Raw genomic sequence first — 27,588 nt, forward strand, 5'->3', positions numbered from 1 at the left:
TATAATGTTCGGGCAATCCCACTATACGTTGGTAAAATAGTAGCCACAAGAGTTGGCTGTGGGTGATGATGACTAGCTGCCTTCCCTCTAGTCTTACACTGCTAAATTAGGGACGGCTAGCGCAGATAGCCCTCGTGTAGCTTTGCGCGAAATTAAAAAACAAACAAGAAATATTTCACAGCTGTGCTGAGAAATTACCTCTCTATATCACGTGCGTATAGTACTGAACACTCCCCTCGGAGCATGCGTACAACAATCATTGTGAAAATAAATTCGTTTCGGTAAATAGACTGCAGAGAAAGAAAAAAACTGGTTGTGAGGAATTCGTACCATCTTGAAATTTTAGTCCATAGTTTGTGAAGTAATATTCTTGGAACGTCTTCAAGTGAAGTCGAAATATCTCATAAACTGTTTTTATCGGAACGATTTGACTTGGCATTTATAAATCAGTAGGCTTTCTTTCACGACCAGATCTCCGATGTATTATTATTAGCAGTTGATTTGTGATCCTAGAAAGTTGATTGTACACGTATCAACTAGTCTTTTTCAATAGTGAATAACAGATCGACTCTATTGTGTGTTATCTACATGTAACAGGTTGTTACCGTATCAGCCGTAGCATAGTACATGGGTACGAAGTTGTGCCCAGTCGCCAAAGTAACTCGATAAACGCGAGGTGATGACGCGAGCCATAAGAACCGAGATATTCGGAGTAGTTGACAAAAATAAAAATCCTGTTCATTTGGCGTGAACGTCATTTTTGTTCTCTGTGTAGACCATCACAGTTAAGGTACAAACATTTCTGAATCCAGGTAAGTTGGTGTTTGTGATATTTGCCATGTGAACATTTACAGTTAAGGTATGTTTCTAGTGTTATACATGAATTCAAGTGCATTGTTGTGTGTGTTATTCCTGTGTTTTCATGGTGCCCGTCGAATACTTACAATTAACGTACAGATTCGTCTAGTGCTGTATACCTGGAATATTAGGAGATGGCTACTAACAGGAATGTCTCTAGTGCTATCTACCTGGTATGTTAGGAGACGACTACCAACAGATATGTCTAGTGCTATGTACCTGGTATGTTAGGAGATGACTATCAACAGATATGTTCTCTAGGGCTATGTACCTGCTATGTTAGGAGACGACTACCAACAGATATGTCTCTAGTCCTATGTACATGATATATCGGGAGATGACTATCAACAGATATGTTCTCTAGTGCTATGTACCTGCTATGTTAGGAGATGACTATCAACAGATATGTTCTCTAGTGCTATGTACCTGCTATGTTAGGAGATGACTATCAACAGATATGTTCTCTAGTGCTATGTACCTGCTATGTTAGGAGATGACTATCAACAGATATGTTCTCTAGGGCTATGTACCTGCTATGTTAGGAGACGACTACCAACAGATATGCCTCTAGTCCTATGTACATGATATATCAGGAGATGACTATCAACAGATATGTTTTATAGTGCTATGTACCTGCTATGTTAGGAGACGACTACCAACAGATATGTTCTCTAGTCCTATGTACCTGCTATGTTAGGAGATGACTATCAGCTACATTTCACAAATCTAAAAGTTTAATAAGTTTTTACGTGTTAAAGGAGACGTTAAACCTATATTTTCTCACTCGACTGGATTAATTTATTTTAGACGGATGATTTAGACCATATTCAAGCATAAGTCTGAATTATAAAACATTTTCTGGGACTGACTGAAATGGCTCAACGATAGACATAATACTGATAACGCTAACATTCGGAGTTCGATTCCCCGCGGTAAATACAGAATACAAAAACAGCTTTTGAAGATTTGTAAATATGCCATTCCACTTGTTCTCTTAGTCGGTTCAGCGGTAAGTCTGAATGCTTATAACGCTAAAAAAACCGATTTCGATACCCCTTGTGGACATAGTACAGATAGCCCAGTTATAACCCTCCGCTGAAAAACAAATAAACAAACATTTCAATTTAAACTGTTTTATACATGTTTCACAGACTACAAACCATCTATACCGTAAAACGACTTGAGTCTGTATGTTTGTCTATCCGAGACTCCAGATCTCTGATTAGATTACTATGGTTGTTTTAGGAGTTTCCTGTGTAGCCAAGAGCTCCAGCACATCTATAAAAATAGATTGGATAATATCCTGAAAATTATTAAACTTAAACTAAGAGACGTGCCATTTCAGGTTGAAATTCCAGAAATATTTATGGCAGTATTTAGTAGACCTACACAGAGAATAATACAACTGCCACTGAGATGACCCTTGCAAGTGTACAATAATTCATTATGCCTTATATCGCGCATCTATAAATCAGTTTAGAAAATGTTTTGTAGGTCCGGAATGGCCAGGTGGGTAAGGCACTCGACTCGTAATTTGCGGATTCGAATCCCTGTCACACCAAAAATGTTCGCCCTTTCAGCCGTGGGGACGTTATAATGTTGCGATCAATCCTCCTATTCGTTGGTAAAGAGTAGCCCAAGAGTTGGCGGTGGTTGGTGATGACTAGCTGGCTTCCCTCTAGTCTTACACTGCTAAATTAGGGACGACTAGCACAGATGGCGCTCGAGTAGCTCTGTGCGAAGTTCCAAAACAAACAAACAAACAAAAAAGTGTTTCATAAAAATTATGTTCTTATCGTTATCTTTATATTATTGTCGGACTCAGATTAAAGTAAAATTATCAATAAAGTTATTTATTGTTTTAAAAAAGTTGTATAACAAAATAAAGCCGAACAGCAATTCTGGTTACTTCAGATTATTTCCATTTTTGTCCCAGTTGAAAAACTTATTTTGAGTTTGATTTGAAAACTACTTCAAACATGTTTGAGTCATTTAAATATTTTCGGCCTGGCATGGCCATGCTGTTAGGGCGCTCCATTCATAATCTGAGACTCCAAGGTTCGAATCTCCGTCACATCAAACACGCTCGCCCTTTCAGCTGTGGGGGCGTCATAATGTAACGGTTTGTTTGTTTGTTTTTGAAATTTCGCACAAAGCTACTCGAGGGCTATCTGTGCTAGCTGTCCCTAATTTAGCAGTGTAAGACTAGAGGGAAGGCAGCTAGTCATCACCACCCACCGCCAACTCTTGGGCTACTCTTTTACCAACGAATAGTGGGATTGACCGAAACATTATAACGCCCCCACGGCTGGGAGGGCGAGCATGTTTAGCGCGACGCGGGCGAGAACCCGCGACCCTCGGATTACGAGTCGCACGCCTTACGCGCTTGGCCATGCCAGGCCTAATGTAACGGTCAATCCCACTATTCGTTAGTAAAAGAGTAGCCCAAGAGTTGGCGGTGGGTGGTGATGACTAGCTGCCTTCCCTCTTGTCCTAAATTGCTAAATTTGGGACGGCTAGCGTAGATAACCTTCGTGTAGCTTTGCGCGAAATTCAAAACAAACTAGCCCAAGAGTTAGTGGTGATGACTAGTTGCTTTCTCTCAAGACTTATACTGATAAATTAGAGATGGTTATCGCAGATAGCTCTCGTGTAGCTTTTCATCATGTTTTCCGTTAGTTTTTTATAACAAATATATATATATATATTGCACTTAGGTAAGAAGCTTGTTTGAAAAAAACAAGGAACTTCCCACTGTTATTTGCGGTACTGGACATTGTAAAAAGATGACAGAGGACTGTTGTACGGGTATATACGGGTCTTCACAGAGATACCATTTTGGAAAGGAATGTTTCAAATCAAGCCATTTATAGAACAATACATTTATTCAAACGTGTCCAGTCCATTTCATGACTAACAAATAATTATATTACAATATCTGACCTCCCTCATTTCGACAAGTTGAACCAGTTCTGTGACATACTTGTGGTTCGTTGCCCATATTACAATCAAGTTAGAGTATTTAGTCAAATGATCCTGTTTCCTCTCAATTTTCTTAAAATGAACATACCAGATTTTAATTTCAGAGAGTTTTTCCGTCTCATTTAAAACCTTGTGTGATTGGTTGAGACACCACTAAAACATAATGTGATTGGTTCAAGTACCTATAATACATGATGTTATTATTTCACACATTTTTAACTTATAATGTTGCTCAAACGTCTGAACCAACCACACTTCTTTAGAATGTAACTTCTTTGGAACATTCCTAAACTATTGTGAAAGTGGTTCATAATGTAGGAGGTGAGAAGTTTTCGCAATTGGTCTTTTAACCAATTTCTGTAGTTTACACTAACATGTTTTTTGATATGCTTTCAAAACGTAAAAGTGGCCGAACGTAATTGTGGTAATTGTTTGTTTTGAATTTCGCGCGAAGCTACACGAGGGCTATCTGTGCTAGCCGTCCCTAATTTAGCAGTGTAAGACTAGAGGGAAGGCAGCTAGTCATCACCACCCACCGCCAACTCTTGAGCTACTCTTTTACCAACGAATAGTGGGATTGACCGTTACATTATAACGCCCCCACGGCTGAAAGGGCGAGCATGTGGTAATTGTACTTTCTAAACAAGGTTTAACTAAATACAACAGTAAAAGCAGGAAAATGTTCACGCGATCCGAAGCTGTTGTTAATTATTATATGAAAATTCGAAATACGTTTTTCCACGTCCCTGTAGCTGATTCAAAGCCTGCATTGATTATTTTAAAAATGTATATTAAACATTAATTTTTATTTTCATACACTTCCAGCTAGCTAAAAGCAAAATAAACTAAAACATTATTTATCAATGTATCATATAAACATATCGTAGAATTTTATGCATTAAAGGTTGGTTATAAGAAGTGTTATCGAATTTTACATTTCAAACTATCCTGTACTGATGTGTTGATATTTTATTTAGGGTTAGCACAATTTCACATATATATGTGCGCTTTGCAATTTGATAACTATTCAAATTACGTGATAGGTGTATGTAGCAAAATTTCGCTGTTTTTGACTTTGATTTAACAATCGGGTACAGTACATATGCATGTAATCAAATTATGTCTGTTTTGTTTTGTTTTTTTTAACTTCGCACAAAACTACACGAAAACTGTCTATGCTAGCTGTCCCTAATTCAGCAGTGTAAGACTAGAAGGAAGGCAGCTAGTTATCACCACCTACCGCCAACTCTTGGGACAGTCAATCCCACTATTTGTTGGTAAAAGAGTCTTATACTGCTAAATTAGAGACGGCTAGCGCAGATAGTCCTCGTGTAGCTTTGCGCGATATTCAAAAACTAATCAAACCGTTTCTGTTTGGTGGACATAGTGCAAAGAGACAATTATGTAGCTTTGGACTAAAAACAAATAGTAACACATCAGACTGTAAATAAAATAATGGTAGTAACGCTTGTATTATTGTAAAAATGTGTTTGTGAGGTGTGATGATATTCAAAATTAGATATTATTCAAATTAAACGAGGTTTAAGCAAGATACCAGAAATGTGTAGAAATGCACTGTCATCATGACTTGAAGTAGGGTCGTAAATTACTTGGCAACATGCCAAGAAAGTATAACTTACACATTTTACAACTAGAAGTTGGGACTTCAGTTGCTTGGTAGGTAAGCTAATCTTTATTTTTTGCACGACACTTCCTAGATTAGTCATAAATCTTACACTAAATGAAAAGGGATCTTTCTGAGGTCAATAAGTTAAATTCGAGGAATTCGTCAATAAAATGACAACACGTAGTTAAGTAGTATAGGATAGACAAAATTATCATGGATATTGGAGGTTAAGACTCGTTATCATGGATATATTTTGTAGATGGAAGGGATGATATACGTTCTGTCGAGTGCCGTTTGTGTTGTTATTTACTTTGAGTACACATTTAATCAGGTACGGGTTTTTAACCGCAACTGTCAGGTTTCTATTCAATGACACGAGCCGTGATAAAGTAGCACAAAAACAACAACAAACAAACATTGATGCAAAACTAACATTGTGTGACAGATATATAAATTCTTTATCGACAAAATTCAAACTGAAGCATAAATTCCAGCAGAGGGTTATTATACTAGTGTTTGTTGTTTTTCAGCTTTTTGTAATTACAACGTAACGGAACTGACTCAAACTTACTTTTACTGTATAATCTGTAGCTATAAAAACTATTGAATCTACTCAAGTTGTCTAGATTACTTAGAATCAACCAAGCTCTAACCGTTTTGTTTGTTTTGAATTTCGCGCAAAGCTACACTAGGGCTATATGCGCTAGCCGTTCCTTATTTAGCTTTGTAAGGCTAGGGGGAAGGCAAGCTAGTCATCTCCATTCACCGCCAATTCCTGGACTAATTTTTTGCCAATGAATAAGGGGATTGACCGCCACATTATAACGTCCCCACGGCTGAAAGGGCGAGTATGTTTGGCGCGATGGGGATTCGAACCCGAGACTCTCAAATTACGAGTCGATTGCCTTAACCACCTGGCCGTGCCGGGTCCTAACCATTTTGTTTACCTGTAAGAATGAACACAATACACCAAACTGACAATATCGTGAAAGTATTGAAATATGTAAAGATATGTATAAGATATTATGTGTATTTGTTTGTTGGTAAGCGTAAAGTTGCATAATGAAATATCATTGTTGCGTCAACAGCAGAGATCAAATCCCGAATTTTAATCTTATATCGTTAGATATAACGACTAAACAAATCATGTGGCATCGAATGAATTGTAATATAAGAATTTTACGCGTTTTACAAATATTATAATAAAGTTACGCCGTTCGTCACTATTTAATAGAAATTGTAAAATAATAATAAACATTAACAATTATAACTGTCTCCTACATAAATCAGAACTGTAGCAATTTATTGAACAATAGACAGAAATATCTTTAGTTAGGCCCAGCAAATAACAAATAACTGCTACAGGATTAACGTACTCTATCAGCGCCTTTGTTTGTTTATCCGAATGAATCTAAAACACAGACCACTATGTTTCAGGGTTCAAGCACAACTGTCTGTTAATATGAACTGTGGACCACAGGGAGAAAGCAACCAGTCAACAACAACCATTGCTCATGTACGTGACTAACTTTAATTAACAGAATAATGGGAGTAACTGTCACTAATATAACGCATGACGACTGAAATTTCAGCGAGATTTTTCTAGTGCAACGTCTCAAACACGATCCTCACTCCAATACGTTGATCACTCACCAGGTCAGCACCTGGATTGTTTCCTAGTATGCAGAAATTCCATAAGTCAGATATATCTTTCTGGAAAATCGAGAAAACACATTAGAAGTTTCCACAGTGTACAACGTCATCACATGAAAAAAAAAATTGTGAAAAGTAAACCACCTATAAAACTTAAAGATGTATTTCAGGTCTTTGTGGTCAGTTGTAAATATTATATTAAAATAGTTTCTAATGAGAGTAATTCATTAATCATTCATCTACTACTCGATTCCATCAAGGAACGTAGGGCCGCAATCACTTGCGGTTTCATGAACAGGTATTTTAAGTGAGTAGGTTGTTAACCCACTGCGCCGAGCCGTCCCTAATTTAGTAGTGTAAGAATAGAGGGAAGGCAGCTAGTCATCACCACCCACCGCCAACTCTTGGGCTACTCTTTTACCAACGAATAGTGGGATTGATTGAAACGTTATAACGCCCCCACGGCTGGGAGGGCGAGCATGTTTGGCGCGACTCGGGCGTGAACCCACGGCCCTCAGATTACGAAGCGCACCCGTTAACGCGCTAGGCCATGCCAGGCCCTAATGAGAGTAATAAGTTTGTTATTTTATTAGAAGATCGTGTATAGTGTGATATAGTTAAATCAAACGCCCTCTATAACTGAAGCCACAAAACTTGTCGTTAGTCACGAACAATAGAAAAGCAAAATGAATACAAAATATTCGGTAACATTTTTAATCGCAAATTTCGATAATATGGTTACTTATTGTTCTGTCCTTGACTCTGATGACAAGTGAGCTTGACTTGCAACATTCTTTAATATGAACTGTTGGTAAATAAACATGATCAGATAGAGGGCAAGATAGCACTAAATGCTACAAGTATATCATTCAAGGACGTGGCCTTGAGGAGTGAGAAGTGGACTTTTTCACCCAGTATGTTACGTTGCTTTTAAGCCTAATTTCGTGAATCATAACTATAGCATTTGACAGTTTATTAATAATATTCATGGAGAAGATTTGTTTTGTTTTTGTTTTTTAATTTCGCGCAAAGCTACTTGAGGGCATATCTGCGCTATCCGTCCCTAATTTAGCAGTGTAAGACTAGAGGGAAGGCAGCTAATCATCGCCAACTCTTGGGCTACTCTTTTAACAACGAATAGTGGGATTGACCATCACATTATAACGCCCCCACGGCTGAAAAGGCGAGCATGTTTGGTGCGACGAGGATGCGAACCCGTGACCCTCAGATTACGAGTCCCATGCCGAGCCACCTCATACAGAAGGAAAATGTCTGGTAAGAACACGGCCCCTCCCAGCCGTGGGGGTGTATAATGTGACGGTCAATCCCACGTTGGTACTAGCTTCTGCTGTTGTCTTACACTGAACGACCAAATCACGCGCTCTTCTGGTTGTACAGAACGACCAAATATGCGCCTGTTTGTATTATTATGGGATGTACCAGGAAATTATATTTCTTTTTTTCTTTTTTTTGTCTTCTGTCTTTGTTAATCTTTACAGGGGTTAGAAATCACCAAATAATTACTTGCCATTTAAGGCAAGTTACTGATGATACTTTTTGTTTTATTTTGTAACACTGAGCTCTGAAGTATGACACTTCACAGAGTTAACACTAAAGTGCAAGGCCTAACATGTAAACACTACCGTTGAAATTATCGAAGTATCAGAACTGTGTTTAAAATAAAGTTACTGATGCACTTATGTACGTTTCCCGATAGTGAAATTAGTTTTGTCATTAATTAAGTGTCACGATGAATTGGATTGGGGGTTTCTGGTTAGGGAATCGCCCGTCAAAAAACAAACAAAACCCTTCCCCAATCTCGAAACAAATAAAATCAATTTAATAGTTAAAAAAAAAACAATCAAATACAGAAAACAACACAGTTGTGAACTTTTGTGTTAGGCTACTGAATTACTTCAGAAATTATGAAACAAACCACTAACCGACAAACTCAACAAAATGGGACACGTAAACTGAATAACCATTTCCAGAATTTATTGGCAAAACAGCGACTTGTTTCCCTTCTTTTGTATCAGGGATGTTTTATCGGCTAAAATAAAAATTCAGAAACCCCAGTTATATGGTCATATCTAATGATTGGATTACAATCGTCCAAGAAATGGATATGGGTACTGTTAGCTAGATGTGTTCTCGCTAGTCGGTTCAGCATGGGTTTCGTTAATAAGTGTACTCGACTAGGACCGGGTCATGAGAGTCCGTGGGTTATATTTCAGAAGAGGCAAGCAAGATTGCAAAATGACTTCAGAATTATAACTAAAACTGACAAGGGAGGGGAACACTCTCCCTTCCCCCTTGAGGACGCCCATGTCGGGGTGTAAATCCTGTATGTAAAAGACACAACAATCACGTTTCCAGAAGAAACACTAACACCTGGATTATGTGATGTTTGTTCCACGACCCTGAGATAATACTTGATAACATATCTTGTTTCGAATGAGAAGCGAAAGTGGTAACTCGAGTTGTTGTAAAGTGCCACAATTATTAGTGAGTTCGCTCTTTAGTCAGTAGACGGTAGGAAAAGGGTTACTGCACAAAATTACTACTTGAGCCTGTCACATCAAATTTACGACAGCTGGTGCTAATAGTTATCGTGTAGCTTTGCTCGAATTTCTGAGACAATCAACCAACAACTGGTCAAAGGTTACTGATGAGTAGTGAGACGTAAAGTGTGAACCCAATGATAAAATAAGCTATATTTTATTTTCAATATATTAAGCAGGCAGTAGCACTGCCTATGTAGGGGTGGCTCGGATTGCTCATCGAAATCCAATAAGGCGTTAGAACTTTACAATAGCATATAGTGTTTCCTTTAATAAGAATATGTATGCAACGACTCAGTCACAAGTTGTAGTAACGTCTGTAAATATTATAGCAAAACGCTTGAATTTTTTGTTTTTCTTTCTTTTGCTTTGATAACTGAAAAACCAAAGTAATGGCGTCACTCAGTTTCGATGAGGTGACAGTTTGAAGCGGAGTGTCCATTTTTTAAGTATTATTAATAACGAAGAGGTCGAGTGCTAAAATTAGTGAAAAGCATAATAAATTTAATAAAAATTGAATTAACTGTTATGACATGAGACTTAGGAGGATACAGAATGTCAAGAACTTTGGTGAAACACGAAATCGGGACATCGAAATGGGAGTATGAGAAAAGATTGGCTCAAAATGTAAAGATTAACAGTACAGATTTCTTTAAATACTGTAAGGGTAAACAGAATGTTAGAATAGGGGTATGACTCTTGATGGATGATGATAAATGAAGACATAATCTGATTATTATGAGATGGCTTGGTTATCAAATTTTGTACTTTCTTTAGTTTTTACTAACAATTATTTAAGCAGTTAATAAATTGAAACAAGATAAAACAAGATGGCTACATTAATTCTGAGCTGGTTAAGAAAACATTAGGAAGTTTAAATAAGGATTAGGCTCCTGGATCAAATAATATTTCTCCAAGGGTTTTGAAGGAGGTTAAAGATTGGATATATGAACCTCTTGCTACTATTTTTTGTCAGTCCTTGAATAGTGAGCAGATATCAGAGGATTGGAAGTTAGCTGATGTTACTCCTCTTTTTAAGAAAGGTGATTAAAACGTGTCCGTAACTGTAGACCCATTGGTCTGACATCAGAGGTGAGAAAAGTTTTGGAAAGTCTGTTAAAAGATGCTTTCTGAAGTCATCAAACAAAGTTTAGAATTTCATTGAATAGTCAACATGGTTTCACTAAGGAAACATCTTGACTCACAAATCTTTTGACATTCTTTGAAAAGATTACAGTAGATGACGGTGAGGGAGTAGATTTGGTATTTCTGGATTTAACGAAAGCATTTGATAAGATACTATTTAAAAGGCTTATGAAGAATATTGTCTCTGTAGGTGTGGGAGATAAATTAGCAAATTGGATAGAAGAGTGGTTGATGGAAGAAAACAGAGAGTTCTCACAAATGTAGTTCAGTCAAACTGGATTAATGGGATACCTCAGGTCTCAGCCTTCAAACTTTTTCTCTTTTTGATTTACATCAACGACATAGCTAAAGGAATAGTCAATAAATAATTTACGTTTGCTGATAATACTACGGTCTTGAGTGATGATACTGAGGTCTTGAGTGTTGATACTGAGGTCTTGAGTGATGATACTGAGGTCTTGAGTGTTGATACTGAGGTCTTGAATGTTGACACTGAGGTCTTGAGTGTTGATACTGAGGTCTTGAATGTTGACACTGAGGTCTTGAGTGATGATACTGAGGTCTTGGGTGTTGACACTGAGGTCTTGAGCGATGATACTGAGGTCTTGAGTGATGATACTGAGGTATTGAGTGATGATACTGAGGTCTTGAGTGATGATACTGAGGTATTGAGTGATGATACTGAGGTCTTGAGTGTTGATACTGAGGTCTTGGGTGATGATACTGAGGTCTTGAGTGATGATACTGAGGTCTTGAGTGATGATACTGAGGTCTTGGGTGATGATACTGAGGTCTTGAGTGTTGATACTGAGGTCTTGAGTGATGATACTGAGGTTTTGAGTGATGATACTGAGGTCTTGGGTGATGATACTGAAATCTTGAGCGTGGATACTGAGGTCTTGGGTGTTGCTAACTGTGAAAAGGATGCTGCTAATTTACTAAAGGATTTAGTTCATTTAGTGAGTTGGATAAATAAATGTCAGATGGGTTTTAATAATGCACATTGGTTACATAATTTGAATTATAAGTATAATTTGGGTGGCAATAACCTTAACGGTGTCGCAAAAAAGGGACCTTGGTGTTATAGTTAATCAATCTCTGAAGACATCCGAGCAGTGTGACGTTGTAGGTTGTATCTACAGAAATATTGAATACAAGTCTAAAGGGGTTATAATTTTATTGTATAGGTCACAGGCTAGGCCAAATTTGGAATATTGTGTTCAGTCTTGGGCTTCTTACCTTAGGAAAGACACTGAATTATTGTAAAGGGATCAAAGAATGGTTATTAGAATTGTGCCCGGGATGAGTGGGTTGTCATATGAGGCGAGGCTGAAATACCTCAAACTGTTTTATCTTGAAAAAAGAAGTGTTGGAGGATGCGTGATTAAGATGTTAAAGATTGTAAAAGGAATTCGTTGTGTTGATACACAATATTTTTTCATACTTAACAGTGACAACAGCAGGACTAGGAGACACAGGTATAAATTTTGACAGGGTAGGAGTCATTGTCAGCTAAGACAGATTTATTTTTCTAACAGGGTGGTTGGTCATTGGAATGGGTTGCCTTCAGATGTTGTAGAGACAGTAAATTGAAGTTAGTTTAGATAAAAAGTTTTATAAGGGCTGGCTTTAATGGTTTTATAAGTAATTTAGTTTGGAGAGTGAAGCAGCTGAGACGAATCAATTGGTCCCACGCTGTCACAGAATTTTAAGTTGATATAAAAAATCATAATTCCAGCGCAAACAATGTGATCATTGCCCCTTGTAGTTGGCTTTTTAATAGAAATTGGGTGTTTCTTCAAGAAAGCTTAAATACAGGATGAAACAGGAATTACCAGCCAATAATATATATAAAAAAATAAATATTACAGTTGAAACCTCATTGTATTTGTACCTCCGTTATAAATACAGCCTTCTTATGTCTATTCAAACACCGTGTATAAAAACAAGCAAACAAGTAAAGAAAAACTTTTCACAAAGGAAATATTTATTTGTTTGTTTTTGAATTTTGCGCAAAGCTACACGAGAGCTATCTGCGCTAGCTGTCCCTAATTTAGCAGTGTAAGACTAGAGGGAAGGCAGGTAGCCAACACCACTCACCGCCAACTCTTGGGCTACTCTTTTAGCAACGAGTAGTTGGAATTGACCGTAACATTATAATGCTCCCAGGGCTGAAAGGGCGAGCATGTTTGGTGCATTGAGGATTCGAACCCATGACCCTCGAGTTACGAGTCGAACGCCTTAACCCACAGACCCTTAAAAAGAAAAACGGAAGTAAATGTAGAGATGGCCAAAACTGAATCTTCAAAAACAATGTAAACAAGATAGTAGGAGTGGTATTTACCTGACCCTTCAAAAACAATGTAAACAAGATAGTAGGAGTGGTATTTGCCTGACCCTTCAAAAACAATGTAAACAAGATAGTAGGAGTGGTATTTGCCTGACCCTTCAAAAACAATGTAAACAAGATAGTAGGAGTGGTATTTGTCTGACCCTTCAAAAACAATGTAAACAAGATAGTTGGAATGGTATTTGCATCATTCTTACGTAATAATAGAGAATAACCTATAACAATATAGATATTCAATTATAACCGAGTTTAATGTACTCTACTTTTGTCTATTAACATTCTATTACACACTGTGCCTGTGCTATTATGTAAGGATGATGAATTGCCATCACTAATAATAATTAGTAATTTCTTGCTTTTGAAGGATTGATGTAAGCCATCCATACACTAATTTCCTTTTTTGAAGAGTTTTTCTTTGATTGTGTATTTTTAATTATAAATGATGGAAAACATACAATTATTTAACTGAATGGGCCCAACTTTCTAATCCAAGATTCTTTTCTATTCAATTGTCGAAGTACATTTGTGTCAACGATCTTTAAGTTTATACCTAAATGTAAATTTTGAAATTTGGTGATCTCATTACGTGAACAAATTTGTTTGAAATATTTGAGAATGTCGTCCAATCGATGCTTTATTTGATTATACACAATGCATTGCGAGTAGTTATTACCAACTACCAGCCTTTTGTCCTATAAAAAATTGTAATATATCTTCAGTTCATAAGAAAAATTACATGATACGTAATTAGCTTGTCTTTATTGTTTTGTTTGTTTTTTTGGCATTTCGCACAAAGCTACTCAAGGGCTATCTGTGGTAGCCGTCCCTAATTTAGGAGTGTAAGACTAGAGGGAAGGCAGCTAGTCATCACCACCCACCGCCAACTCTTGGGCTACTCTTTTACCAACGAATAGTGGGATTGACCGTCATATTATAACGCCCCACCGCTGAAAGGGCGAGCATGTTTGGCGCGACCGGGATGCGAACCCGCAACCCTCAGATTACGAGTCGCACGTCTTAACACGCTTGGCCATGCCGGGCCTGTTTGTTTTTATATAAGCCTTAACTTATTAATGCACTAAACAAAATAAACGTGCTGTAGGTATCTCACAGAATTTGTAATTTTTGAAGGTGCTTTAATATCACAGGGAATAATGATCCTAAGGGTAAGGCGAATTTAAGTGGAAATCCAAAATACATGTTTTTATGTAACATATAAAAAACAAAAATAAAAACAAATAGGGGCCTTTGACGACATTTCTCTATCAACTATTTCAAATATAGCAGACTTCTGTTCTCATAAAAATCTGTTGAAAAAATAAATATCTTTTCGCATAGTAGAATCATAAACATAAAAGAAACGACCGTTATGTTATTGTGTTGAACCAGAATCTTCCGGAACGTGCTTTAACGCAACAGCTGGCAGCAGTCGCGTTTCGTTTTGTTTTCTTTTCTTTCAAATAATATGACATTACAATAGTAGTGGCCGCACGCTTGCTTTGCTTAACCGTAGAAAGACAAGAAGTAAAGTTATACAGTATCCGTTACCAAACAAGTTGTGTCACGGTGTCTAGAGTGAGTGTAATTAGAGAAACTTGAATCATGCTATTCTTCGCCTATACTTGCCTTTTAAATATTTAAGACGAATGTTCCAACTATATGCAAATTGGCCGTAACAGGTAAAAAAAGAAAAGAAGGAAGCACTGATGACTTTATACAAACGAATAGATAAGAAGTGAGTTACTGATGCCTAACCAGTCGTTACTGTTTAATAAGTGCTGTAAATAGCCTGTACTTCACACTACACAGTGCTATAAGTTGGTTAAAAGTCGAGTAAGAATTTGATGGCGATATAAAATTTGATTTGCACTTTTTTATTAATTAGAATGTAGATAAATATTGATATTATTCATAATTTATAGATGCAGTTATTTATATTCAAACATACAGATATGAAAGCAAAGATAAACTGTGTTTCTTTTGATGTTGTCTGGCATGGTTAAGTGGTTAAGGCACTCAACTCGTAATCTGAGAGTCGTTGGTTTGAATCCTATTCACACTAAATATGCTCGCCATTTCAGTCGTAGAGACGTTATAATATGACAGTCAATCCCACTATTCCTTGGTACGAGAGTAGCCCAAGAGTTGGCGGTGGGTGGTGATGACTGGGTGCCTTCCTTCTAGTTTTTCACCACTAAATTAGGGACGGCTAATGCAGATAGCTCTCGAGTAGCTTTGCGCGAAATTAAAAACAAAACAAGTCCAATGTTGGTTTAAATACTTGAAAATAGAAGAAAAAGTATTTAACTAAACTCTATATTGTATAAAACTAATATACAAACTGTATATCACAATCAGGGGTGTAGATTTTTACACCCGATGAGGGGGTATGATTTTTTCAACCACTTATGTGAACTGTTCAATTTACAAATTGGTAATCTCTGATTACGTGAACCTGAAAGCTGTAAACATGCAGTCACAGAGTAATCTTGTCTCGATACTTGCATGTAGACTTAGGCCTACTGACTGATACTTACGTACTATCGCTCAGATCAAAAAAGCTTAGAAGCACACCTGCATCAAAGATGCACATTTCGACTACTGAAAAAGCCTACATCTAGGCCTAATTATGTAATTCGATTGGTAAGAACACCAGAATCACAAGAACAAACACACAATTTGTAGGCTTGTGATGCAATAAAACAATTCAACAGACCAAACTGTAGGGGGGGATGATTGTATGCACCATACCGAGCACCTAAAATGAAGGGGGGTGTATAACCTCCACCCTCCACCCCCAGGATCTACGCCCTTGATCACAATAACTTTCTATATTAATGCACTACTCTACCATTGCACTACGTCACGAAGTTTTATTTTAAATTAAATTTGTGTTATGAAGGAGAGGATTTTTTGTGTATTATAATCTGATGTGGAAGAACGCGTGTCCCCCAGTGGCTCAGCGGTATGTCTGCGGACTTACAACGCTAAAAACCGGCTTTCGATACCCGTGGTGGGCAGAGCACAGGTAGCCTCTTATGTAGCATTGTGCATGATTCAAAAGAACAACGTAAAGGACGTCTTTTGTTTTTCTAAAGAACGACTTAAATGAGAGAAACAAAACGCGCTTTTGATATGTAAATATTGAAGTAAGTCACTTTCATTACTACACATTGTAAAGCACTTTTAAGTTTTCCACACTAAACGTTAAAATGCATTTCAAGCTGTACAAATAGTGATAAGTTAGCAGTACAGGGAAGAAAACATAACTTTATCAGCGACAGTAATTATTTTAAAGTTACATATACTCGGCGTGCCCCACGCTAGCACAGCGGTAAGTCTACGGATTTTCAACGATACAATCAGGGGTTCGATTCCCCTCGGTGGGCTCAGCAGATTGCCCGATGTGGCTTTGCTATAAGACAACACACACGCACATATATTCGGTGTCTGACTTGATAAACAGCACGTTATGCCATGATTATTTAATAATTTTATCTTGCATTCCTTTTGTTTGCCATAATTCCGTTATGGTGTGAACTGTAGGCCGTGTTGAAGCTTTGATTATGTACCATTTAGAATAATGTAATAATTAGTATATTTGTATAGAAGGGTTGCGTGTTATATTTGTGTGTTATGAATTTTGTTACGTGTATATCTGAGTTATAGACTCTGTAAAGTAATGTTATATGTATTAAGAGTCCATTATTAGTTAAACTTTATATACGAAATGTGTGATATGTTATAAAACATTGTGGCTTGAGATAGGGTAAAGCAAATCTTACTTGAATATATGTAGAGGTATTTCTATCTTCCAGCTCAACAAAGATAAATACTGTAGCAGATAAAGTATTCAAGTAATGAAGCTAGGGTGTATGTAATGTGACTTAGTACTGTTAAAGGTAATTTTTTTGACAGCTTAGAATTCATTTGTTGAAATAACCTATTATGATTTATTAATTTTTTTAAATGTAACTCACATGTTCTATAATTATTACACTGTTACATAAAATAATTGCTTCTTTCTGTATAAAGTTTTATTTAAAAAGAATGTTTCATGTTCAGTGCAGGACTTGATGTCCTATGTGTTTCAAGCTACTGATAAATAACCAAATCTATGTCATGACTGCCCGAGAATTGCAGAGTTCTTACAGCCATGACCTTGAGCTAGACTGGTCACACTAAATGTAATCTGACAAACTTTTGTGTGCCTTTTAAGTTCATTACAGCTTCAAGAAGATGATAATTAAACTAGAAAGCTGAATGATATTGTTATATTTTTTTGCAGTGCAGTGGTGTCAAAAGAGATTGTGTCTGAACAAAAACTCCATTCATAGAGAATAACATGAAATTTGAAAGAATTATATACGTTTTATTATGTGTGACAGGTAATTAGAATGTGAAGAAAAACAAAAAGAGGTTCTTGATAACCATCAGTGCTAAAAGTGAATAGTAGCCACAAGTCAAGAGAGAAAGATGGAAAATGAACAGTGCTATGGTAATTCACGATTTATTTTATTAAAATATCTTCCATTATACTTTTTGGTTTGTTTGAGAGTTGCTTTTATTTTTCTTGAACTATAAAATACCTAAATTAAAAATTTGAATTTTGATTACATAGTTGTACTTGTTGACTAAATATTAACACCACAACTTGCAGGAGTCAAGGCCAACACCTTCGAGAACCACCACAATCCCTGGTGAAGGCGTGATGTTTTTCACACTACATTCTGGTTTTGGTAATGCACAAAGTAAACTTGTATATAAATGGATGTCTGAGGGCAGAGGGGTAAAAATTTATTGCTGTCACTCATAATCAAAACTATTTATTAATTGTAGAACTTTAGCAGCTTCCTTGATAGAAATCACTGCATAATAAACTACAGTTTAATTTTTCTATTAGAGAAATAAACAATATAAAAAGTGGGAAGTGTGATAAGAAATCGTAGAATTTGTGATAAATATAATAAACACAAAAATAAATAACAGAAAAAAGTGAAAATAGAGAAAGAAAAAACACTAGACTTCTTGTAGGGGGTGTAATAAATAAACACTACAATAAATAAACAGAAATATGAACATATTATTAGATTTGCAAGGAATACAACAAACAGTAGGAAAAGTATAAAGTGAAGAAAGATCTTCAAGGAGAAACAATAAATAAACACTACAATTAACATGTTAAGAAATGAGGAAAAATGTAGCTTAACTTCCTAACTCAGCCATGGATCTTTTGCCGAGAAAAGTGTCTTACACAAAGCAAGTGCAATAGTAAAAGAACATAAGACACTAATTTTTACTCTTGTGCAATTCCACATCAGTTACTTGCTGAAGTGACTCTTCTCGATGAAGTCTAGAAGTTTTCTGTTGTTCCATGTTTCTGGGCTCATTTCTTCTTTGTAATGTGTATATTTCATTGAATATATCTCAGCCTTGTAAGTTTACTTTAAAGGTAACGTTAAATTTACATATGCAGTAACTTTATATTATTATTTGTGCATATTGTTTTTTTTTCAAAGAAGTTAATTTGGCTGTTATGAATTCTACATGTTACCTTGTGTGGCTGTTTTAAACGAGTGTATATATTAACATACTGGTCTTTATGACAGGTTAATAACTGGTTAAGTACTTGGGCTAATTTCAACAATAAAAGTTTTAGTTGAAACTGACAAGAGTTTTATAGACCAGTAAAGTTCATTCTTTGTTTTCTGACCTAGTTTTTGAACAATATCTTCAATTCACTTGTGGTTAAATTGATGTAATTGTACCGGTTAATTCTACCTTCTTAGACTGGGTGTTTGTTATTACTGGGTTGTTAATACAGAAACAAACCAAGGTTGTCGTAAAACAGTGTTGTTTTTTTTATTCTTCTTTCAAGGAGAACTACGAAGGACACCTCTAAAATCTGCCACCATGCCGGTTCTCCGCAGCAGGTCCAGTACAAAACTGGAAGAGGGAAACAATTGCCAGTGCTGTCCTTATGGCTACCACATTGATGTAGATTTTGTACAATATTGTGAAACTCTGTACAAGAACTCTCACCTGGATCAGTTGGAACAAATGAAGAAAAACAAACAAAAAACAAAGAAATCTATGAAACCTTATTTGCATGAAGTTAATACTATTTACAATAAGACAGATAAGGAAAAATTTCAAATGTTGGTGAGTCACACATGAACACTTATTTTTAGATTCCTTTGTAGCAGCAAAATCAAAGCTTTAACAATTGCAAATAGTACTAATAAAATCTAGCACAAGGTATAAGTTTTGTAATAAATGTGCCTTTGATCTGATTGGTGAGGAAAACATTTGCATTAGGTATGATTGGTGATTGTTTTTTGTTTTTACCTTGAAAGATACATGCCAATAGAAAATAAATATTATACATATAAAAGAATGTAACTATAATAAAATTATTAGTCATAACTTTAATACAAACTGGAACTTATTACAAGTCGTTTTTATAAATGTAAATACAGTGATGACCCGTAATAACTAATAAAACTTTTATACAGATGGCGATTATTTTCCTCTTGTTTACTGTGAAACTTTCTCTGTAGAATCCTATTTAAATCATTTTTGAAAACCAAAGAGAATGAATATGCCCATAAAAGTACACAAAATAAAACAGTGGCACCATCTCTGCAAGATCAATGCATGTTATCTATCATGAAACACTTAATTAACTTAATTATAAAATTATGCCAAAAAATATATGTATTGTTGTGAAAATAAAATATAATTTTTTATTCATTTGTTCAATGAACACATTAATTCTAAATTTAATAGAGAAAAATATAGGTTTGTTCTGTGTTTATATGTTCATAGCCATGGTAGTTTTAGCATATAATTGATCAGATTTGCTCAGTATTTATTTGGTGCTGTCACTTCGTACTTACAAATGTTTTGAGGCTAAATACTACCCTAACTTAATAAATAAATATATAAATTCTGTTGAAAAGGCAAGTTTCACATTTATTTTGAAAATATTGGGTTGAGGAATAATTCGTGAGCGTTTTTTCAAGTTAACAAAATATATTCATAAATGAAACGCTTTCGCAAAATATTTCATGTTATTTGGTAGATAATTTTTTGCTCTAATAGATGGTGTGTTTGATTTTCATATGTCTTTAATTTTTGCTTTCATTTTCAGCTCATTAAATGGAATGTCAAGTGGACAAAATCGAGCATTTTCGACACCATCTGCTTTTCGCATTTAATTTCTTGCAATTTCGTTTAAAACAATGCATACTATATACCTAGGTATTACATGAAATAAAGTATCATAATAAATGTTTTGGGTGTAATGTGTTCATGCATTGAAGTATTGTATAGTCTTGCATGTAATGCTTGAATGAAATTATTTAAAAACGCTCACGAATTATTCCTCAACCTAATATATTTTGAAGTCATAAATAAGAATTGATATGTTTTTCAAATTAGGATTCATCTCAGCCCCACACACCACCATCACCACAGGATTTATTAACAACCAATGATGCTCTAAGGGATGCTGTACAAGATTTTGAGGAAACATTTCTTAGTGCAAATTCCCCAAGTAAATCCACCAGCCATGAACCCCAAGATTTAGCACTTTCTATGAATGCATTAAAAATGTCAGATGTTTCAGTCTTGAGTGACAGTAGCTTCACAGACGTGATCCCTGGGCCATTGTCTAAAAATGCTTCATGTGGTTTTTCAGCTGAAAATTCATTATCGGAGAAGCCTTTAAGAGGAGAATTTAGGATTCCAAATGATTCAGTTAGTTATGTGTCCTCGTCTTCATCACAGTCGACTCTTTCCAACACTAGGATTCAGCTGTTCTTTTCCCCATCAGAGGTACTTTATTTATTTTTAGTGTATTTTAGAGCTTTTAAATTGCAGTTAATAAACCAATCTTCTTTCAGTTTACATTCTTCAAATACAGATAACCACAGGATGGAGAAATAAATTGGAATCTTTCATTCCATAGTTTTGTGGAGGACATTATAAAGAATTACCATAAGTTAGAAATATTAAGTAAAACATTTTCATCATAAGATTTGATAGAGATTGTTCATCACAAAAATTGTTGTCTTAAGTAAATAAGGAATATGCTACATTACCAGTTACTTTCATTTGTCGAACCTAGGCTTATTATCATTGAGAAAATGTCTTATGCTGCATAAAATAAAACTTTTTGAACTTAGTTTTCAATATGTTAAGTCATAGACGTTTTGAAGAATCCATATTGCTTATCAGGTCTTGAAAAGTTTTGGAAAATTGCGATTTTAAGCAGTTGAACTAATGCATTTTTTATGACTTGACACAAAAACTATGAGATGAAATTTTGCTTTATATAGGGATTATATTTTATCCAAGGCAGTTTTGACATCATCTGCTACTAACTAATTAATAACATTTTAAGCAATATGAAGAGGATCTTGAAGAAAACAAATTAGTTACAGATTTTTTTTTTTTCCTTGAGGCTCTGTGAACCTCACTGCAGCTAAAACATGAATGATCATGAATTTATGGTTAACCTGAACTAGTCTTGACACATGTAATATTCATCATGTGAGTAAATGTAATAGTTGGGAATTACCTCTGCAATTATAGTTAATTTGTTAGATATACTTTGTAATCATAATTACACTTCCAAATGCAATTCCATTGCAGTTGATCTGAATGTATAAATGTTCACTAGGGGGCAGAGAAGACAAAATAGTTTTGTATGTGTTAATATGGTTCTTGTAATGTTTTAATAGTTCAAGCTGATGTGTGTTTGATTAAGTATTCCATGATAACATAAAATTTAAGGACAACAATGGACCTGTCAGTCCATCTATGCCACCTTATCCTTTAAAGTCTAAACTAAACCAAAAAAAACTTTATTATTTAAATACTTAAGAAGCACACCCATAAACTTCTTCATATTTACTACATCTGTCACTACTGAATGTGTAACACATTTCAAACGCTAACCACCCTGTTAGAAAATAAAAATATTTTAGCTGGAGATGACTCTAATCCTGCCAAAATATGTCTTCCAGTCCTGTCATTCTCACCAAAACAGAGATAATGCATTGAGACTCAGTTATTTTAACACCAAAACAAAGATTATGCATTGAGACTCAGTTCTTTTAACACCAAAACAGAGATGATGCACTGAGACTCAGTTCTTTTAACACCAAAACAGAGATGATGCATTGAGACTCAGTTCTTTTAACACCAAAACAGAGATAATGCATTGAAACTCAGTTATTTTAACACCAAAACAAAGATGATGCATTGAGACTCACTTCTTTTAACACCAAAACAGAGATGATGCATTGAGACTTTTAACACCAAAACAGAGATGATGCATTGAGACTCAGTTCTTTAACACCAAAACAGAGATGATGCATTGAGACTCAGTTCTTTTAACACCAAAACAGAGATGATGCATTGAGACTCAGTTGCATTGAGACTCAGTTCTTTTAACACCAAAACAGAATGATGCATTGAGACTCAGTTCTTTTAACACCAAAACAGAGATGATGCATTAATCAGTGATGTCGAGAAAACCCACTTGTAGAGAAATATGTATGCAAAAACGGCTCGTTTGGGTTGAGAAAATATTTTACGTAGAAGAGCGAACAACGTTTCGACCTTCTTCGGTCATCGTCAGGTTCACAAAGAAAGAAAGAGGTAACTGACCGGAAGCTGACCACATGTTTGGAAGGGGTGGTGTAACTGAGTGTCGGGATGTAGAGGGCGGTGTTAGATGTTTGAATATATAATTTTATTTTATTATATTTAATATAGGTATAAAGGTGTTCCTTTATATTGGTTTATTTTGGGTTTAAGTTGTTGTATAAGTAAGGCTTCTTTAATTTTGCGTTTGTTTATGTTTGTTTCTTTATTTAGTATTTGAGTGTTTTCTATGGTTATGTTGTGTTTATTTGACTTGCAGTGTTCGAAAACGTGTGAAGGTGACTTTTTATGTTCTTTGAATCTGGTTTCCATTTTTCTACTTGTTTCTCCAATATAGAAGTTGTGGCAGTTATCACATTGTATTTTATAAATAATGTTGGTGTGGTGTTTGTCAGTGTAGTTTTTACATAGTATAGACCTCAGTTTTGTGCCTGGTTTTTGCATAAATTTGGTATTAACTGGAATGTCATATTTTGTTACTAGTTTTTGCCAAATGTTGGTTATTTGTCTGCTGATGTTGGGAATATATGGTATGCAGCAGTATATGGTTTCATGATTTTTTGATTCATGAGATATATTTACTTTTGTTGGTTGATTTTGCTTTCTATCTAGGTGTGTGCATATAATGTTTTCTACGGTTTGTGGAGGAAACTTATTGATGTTGATGAAGTATTGTTTTATTTTGTCCAATTCATCGTTAATTTTATCTGGTGAGCATTGTTTTATGGCTGTGTTTATTTGGTTTCTTAGTATGTTGAGTTTTTGTTTTGTTTCATGTGCTGAGTCCCGAGGAATGTAAAGTCCAGTATGGATGATTTTTCGGTAGATTTCTGTTTTAAATTGTGTGTTGGTTCTTGTAATTTTGAGGTTAAGAAATGATATTTGATTGCTTTCTTCCTGTTCACATGTGAAGTTAATGTCGGGATGTATAGAGTTAATGTGATTGAAAAAATTAAGTATGTGTTCTGTAGATCTGAATCCTGCAACTGTGTCATCATATCTGTACCAGTATAGTGGTGGATGTAATGCTGTGTTAATTGCTTGTGTTTCAACTTGTGTCATAAAAATATTGGCTAGAACTGGTGATACTGGGTTGCCCATGCTTAGGCCATTTGTTTGTATATAGTTGTGGTTGTTGAACATGAAGTTTGTCTTTATCATGATCAATTCTAGGAGGGTTGTTAGTTAGTTGCTGGGAATGTCTATTGATGTGTTAGGGTCTCGGATATAGAGTTCTAAGGATATCTTGCAGACTTCAGCTGTTGGTACTTCTGTAAAGAGGGATATAACATAGGCTTTATGATGAAGTTGATTAAGATTAGACTTGAAATTAAAAGAGTCTTTGATGAATGAGCTGGCTGATGTTACATATTTGGAGAAATGCCCATGCTATGTATTTACCAAGATTGTAATTAAACGATTCATATGTGGACAATCTGGTTTACGAGGTTTGGGGATGCCGTATATTTGTGGTGTGCGTGAGTCGGTTTTATATAGGTAGGAATAAAGTGTTTGTGAAATTGTGTTGGCTTTTTTCATGATGCATTGAGACTCAGTTCTTTTAACACCAAAACAGAGATGTTGTGTTGAGACTCAGTTCTTTTAACAGTCTTAAACACCCCAATTACAATACCAAATAAAAGTGTTGGGACAAGAGAATATTTTGTTCACGTTTTTGCATTTTATGGGGCTAATACTTCCATATCATTAAAGAATGTAAATTTCAATAGTATAGTGGTACTTTAATGATCCATGTTGACAACTGAATTAGCCAGGGTGACAATACTTATGATTCTTTAGAATTACCATATACTTGTACCAAGGGTATGTCATAAGGATTCTGCTTGAATGAACATACTGGTCAACTTTAGGGTTCTGAAATAATTGTTATGGTACCCCATGCAATGTCGTAACTATATAGAAAGAAGCTAGAATATGGTACCAGTATATGCTAGAAGATATCAGTTTAATAACATTTCACAAATAAACCTCGATAAAAATTGTTTCACACTATGTATTAAAATTTGTTGTCCTGCCACAGCTCAAAAAGTGTAGAGAATTGTCAGTAAAGCAGAGAGTTTGTATTAAAGCTTTACAAGATGCTGGTTGGACTCTCTGACAAATAGTTACAGACTTGGAATGCTCCCAAACAGTGTCAAGTAATCATTAAATTGTGAGGCCGAGACAGTTAAATTTGAAACTAGGAAAGGAAGAGGCAGAACACCTGAACTCAATGATACTGCTGTTAAGTATCCTCATTTATGTAGCCTTTAGAATAGAGGGAAAACTGTCACTGATCTCAAGCGTGAGATAAACAACCATGCACCAAATGACAGAGAAGTTTCCAGATCTACAGTATTAAGTAGACTCAATGAGAACGGAATATTTGGTCATGTAGCAGTTAAGAAACCTTTACTTTGACCTCCAAATGATGTGAAGAGACTTAGATTTATTGAAAAGTACCAAAACTGAACTGTTGATGATTGGGAAAAGGTGTTATGAATGGACAAGCCCAAGCTTGAAATATTTGATTCAAAGTGTCAATTGTATGTCCAGTGGAAGAAAGGTGAAAGATACTTACCTCAATATATCCTACCGTGAAGCATGGGGAGGTCAGTGTGATGGTTTGGAGGTGTTTTTCCTGCTGAAGTTACAGGAGATATTTACTAATTAGATGGAATAATGAACAAGTGCAAGTACCATCAGATACTGATCCATCCTGGTACACCAAGTGGTTTGTGTATTATTGGTAAAGGATTCTACTGCCTAGAAGATAATAATCCTTATCACTCATTAAACCCATTACAGAAATTACTTGGCTAAGAAAGAAGCTGCTGGAGTCATGCAAATGATACAATGAACCTCCCCCCCAAACACACACACAAACAAACCTCTAATCTTAATCCAACTGAGGAGACTTATAATTTGAAATATCAAAAACTTGGCAAACCAAAAGCTACTTTGAAAGAAAATTTACAGGAGTGTATTAAAGTCATTTGGAGTAAAATATCAAAGGACATTTTAAATAAGTATGTCTGCAGTTATTAAAGTAAAAGGTACACACACAAAATATTAACTGTTTGCTGAACTCAAGCACTTCCACTGAGTTTATGTTGTACCAGATACAAAGATTTATAAACTTGATGTTACTCCTGTCATTAACCTTCCATTGTTTTTAGAAAGTAGTCTGATCTAAATTTTTATTTTATCTTAACACATTTGTACAGTACCATAGATCCCCTCTAACTTTTGTACAGCACTGTAGATTCCCTCTAACATTTGTACAGTACTGTTAATCCCCTCTAACTTTTGTACAGTACCATAGCTACTCTCTAACTTTTGTACAGCACTATAGATCCCCTCTAACTCTACTTTTTTTAAGAGAAAAGTTTCAGATTTTGACCTTTCTTCTTATGACAACATTTCAATCCAAGATATCTTAGTAGCTCTTCTCTGAACCCTTTCCAACAACTTAAAATTATTTATAAGTTATCTGTAGGTCACAGGTACGAATTCTGTTACCAAACATGCTTGTCCTTTCAGGTGTGGGGTGTTATAATGTCATGGTCAATTCCACTATTCATTGTTAAATAATAACTCAAGAGTTCACAGTATGTGGATATACTAGCTGCCTGTCCTCTAGTTTATCACTTCTGAATTAGGTATTGCTAGCTCAAATAGCTGTCATATAGCTTTGCAAAAAATTTAATTTCAATAAACACTAAAATCATTTCTTTAAGTAAGGAGCTCAAGACTTAACACAATACACCTATCATTACCTAACCAGTGACTTAGACAAAAAAATTACCTCTTGTGTTTAGTTTTACTGTAGGTACAACCTAAAATTTTACAACTTGCTTTACCATCAGCAACAGTAAAGAATAAAAATGCACTGTTTGAAAAATAGAATGAAAATATGATTTTCAGGTCAAGTTGTATGACTAAGGCTGTGAGTTACAAGCTAGCATATGTTTGATGTACATTTTAAAAACAAAACTATAAATATATACTGTAATCTATTGGGGTTGGGGGTATTTACACAGAGCCTAGTGAATTGTCATCCAATTTATTAATGAAACATTGTGTTCTATTATCTTAGATGGGTAACTTTAAATAGATTAAACCCTAAATGGAAACATATGTATGAAAGTGAAAATATCAGCCATTGTTTGAAACATGCTTTTCACATCGAAGATTTATTACAATAATTAAAAATGTTTGTTAAGGTTGAAAAGTATGTTTGATTGGTTTTGTTTTTATTTTGCGCAAAGCTCCTTGAGGTCTATTTGCACTAGCCATCCCTAATTCAGCAGTGTAAGACTAGAGGGAGGGCAGCTAGTCATCACCAACCACAACCAACTCTTGGGCTATTCTTTTACCAACAAATAGTGGGATTGACCATCACATTATAACACTCCCATGGCTGAAAGAGCAAGCATTTTTGGTGTGACAGGGATTCGAACCCATGCCCCTCAGATTACGAGTTGAATGCCTTAACCACCTGGCCATGCCGGGCCCTAATCAGTTATATTGACCAAACACAGTTGAAAGGGCAAGGATGTTGGTGCAACAGGGATTCGAACTCGCCACCCTCAAATTATGAGTCGAATTCCTTAATCCACCTGGCTATGCAGGGCTGTGTGTTTGAAATGTGACAAAACATGTAATGAACTTTCACAGATACTATTTCATTCAGTGTGTAAATGTGTGACCAGCACTGTATCATGATGATAAGG

The 27,588-nt window shown here is 35.5% G+C and overlaps 1 protein-coding gene across 3 annotated transcripts in view; it reads left to right on the forward strand.

Annotated features, from left to right (window-relative positions):
• The first annotated feature begins 282 nt into the window (after nt 1-282).
• The window catches only part of LOC143248591 (uncharacterized), a 45,313-nt gene continuing 18,007 nt past the window's right edge, over nt 283-27,588 (forward strand). Inside the window, exons 1-5 of one of the 3 annotated variants that reach the window (XM_076497075.1) lie at nt 283-812; nt 17,566-17,675; nt 17,838-17,916; nt 19,056-19,339; nt 20,621-21,016. In XM_076497075.1, coding sequence (XP_076353190.1) covers nt 17,661-17,675; nt 17,838-17,916; nt 19,056-19,339; nt 20,621-21,016 — 774 coding nt within the window. In that variant the 5' untranslated portion in view covers nt 283-812; nt 17,566-17,660. The remainder of the gene's footprint in view (nt 813-17,565; nt 17,676-17,837; nt 17,917-19,055; nt 19,340-20,620; nt 21,017-27,588) is intronic. The other 2 variants (XM_076497076.1, XM_076497077.1) reach the window with 2 other exon arrangements.

The sequence above is a fragment of the Tachypleus tridentatus genome, chromosome 4 (assembly GCF_004210375.1).
Source record: "Tachypleus tridentatus isolate NWPU-2018 chromosome 4, ASM421037v1, whole genome shotgun sequence".
Classification (NCBI taxonomy): Eukaryota; Metazoa; Arthropoda; class Merostomata; order Xiphosura; family Limulidae; genus Tachypleus; species Tachypleus tridentatus.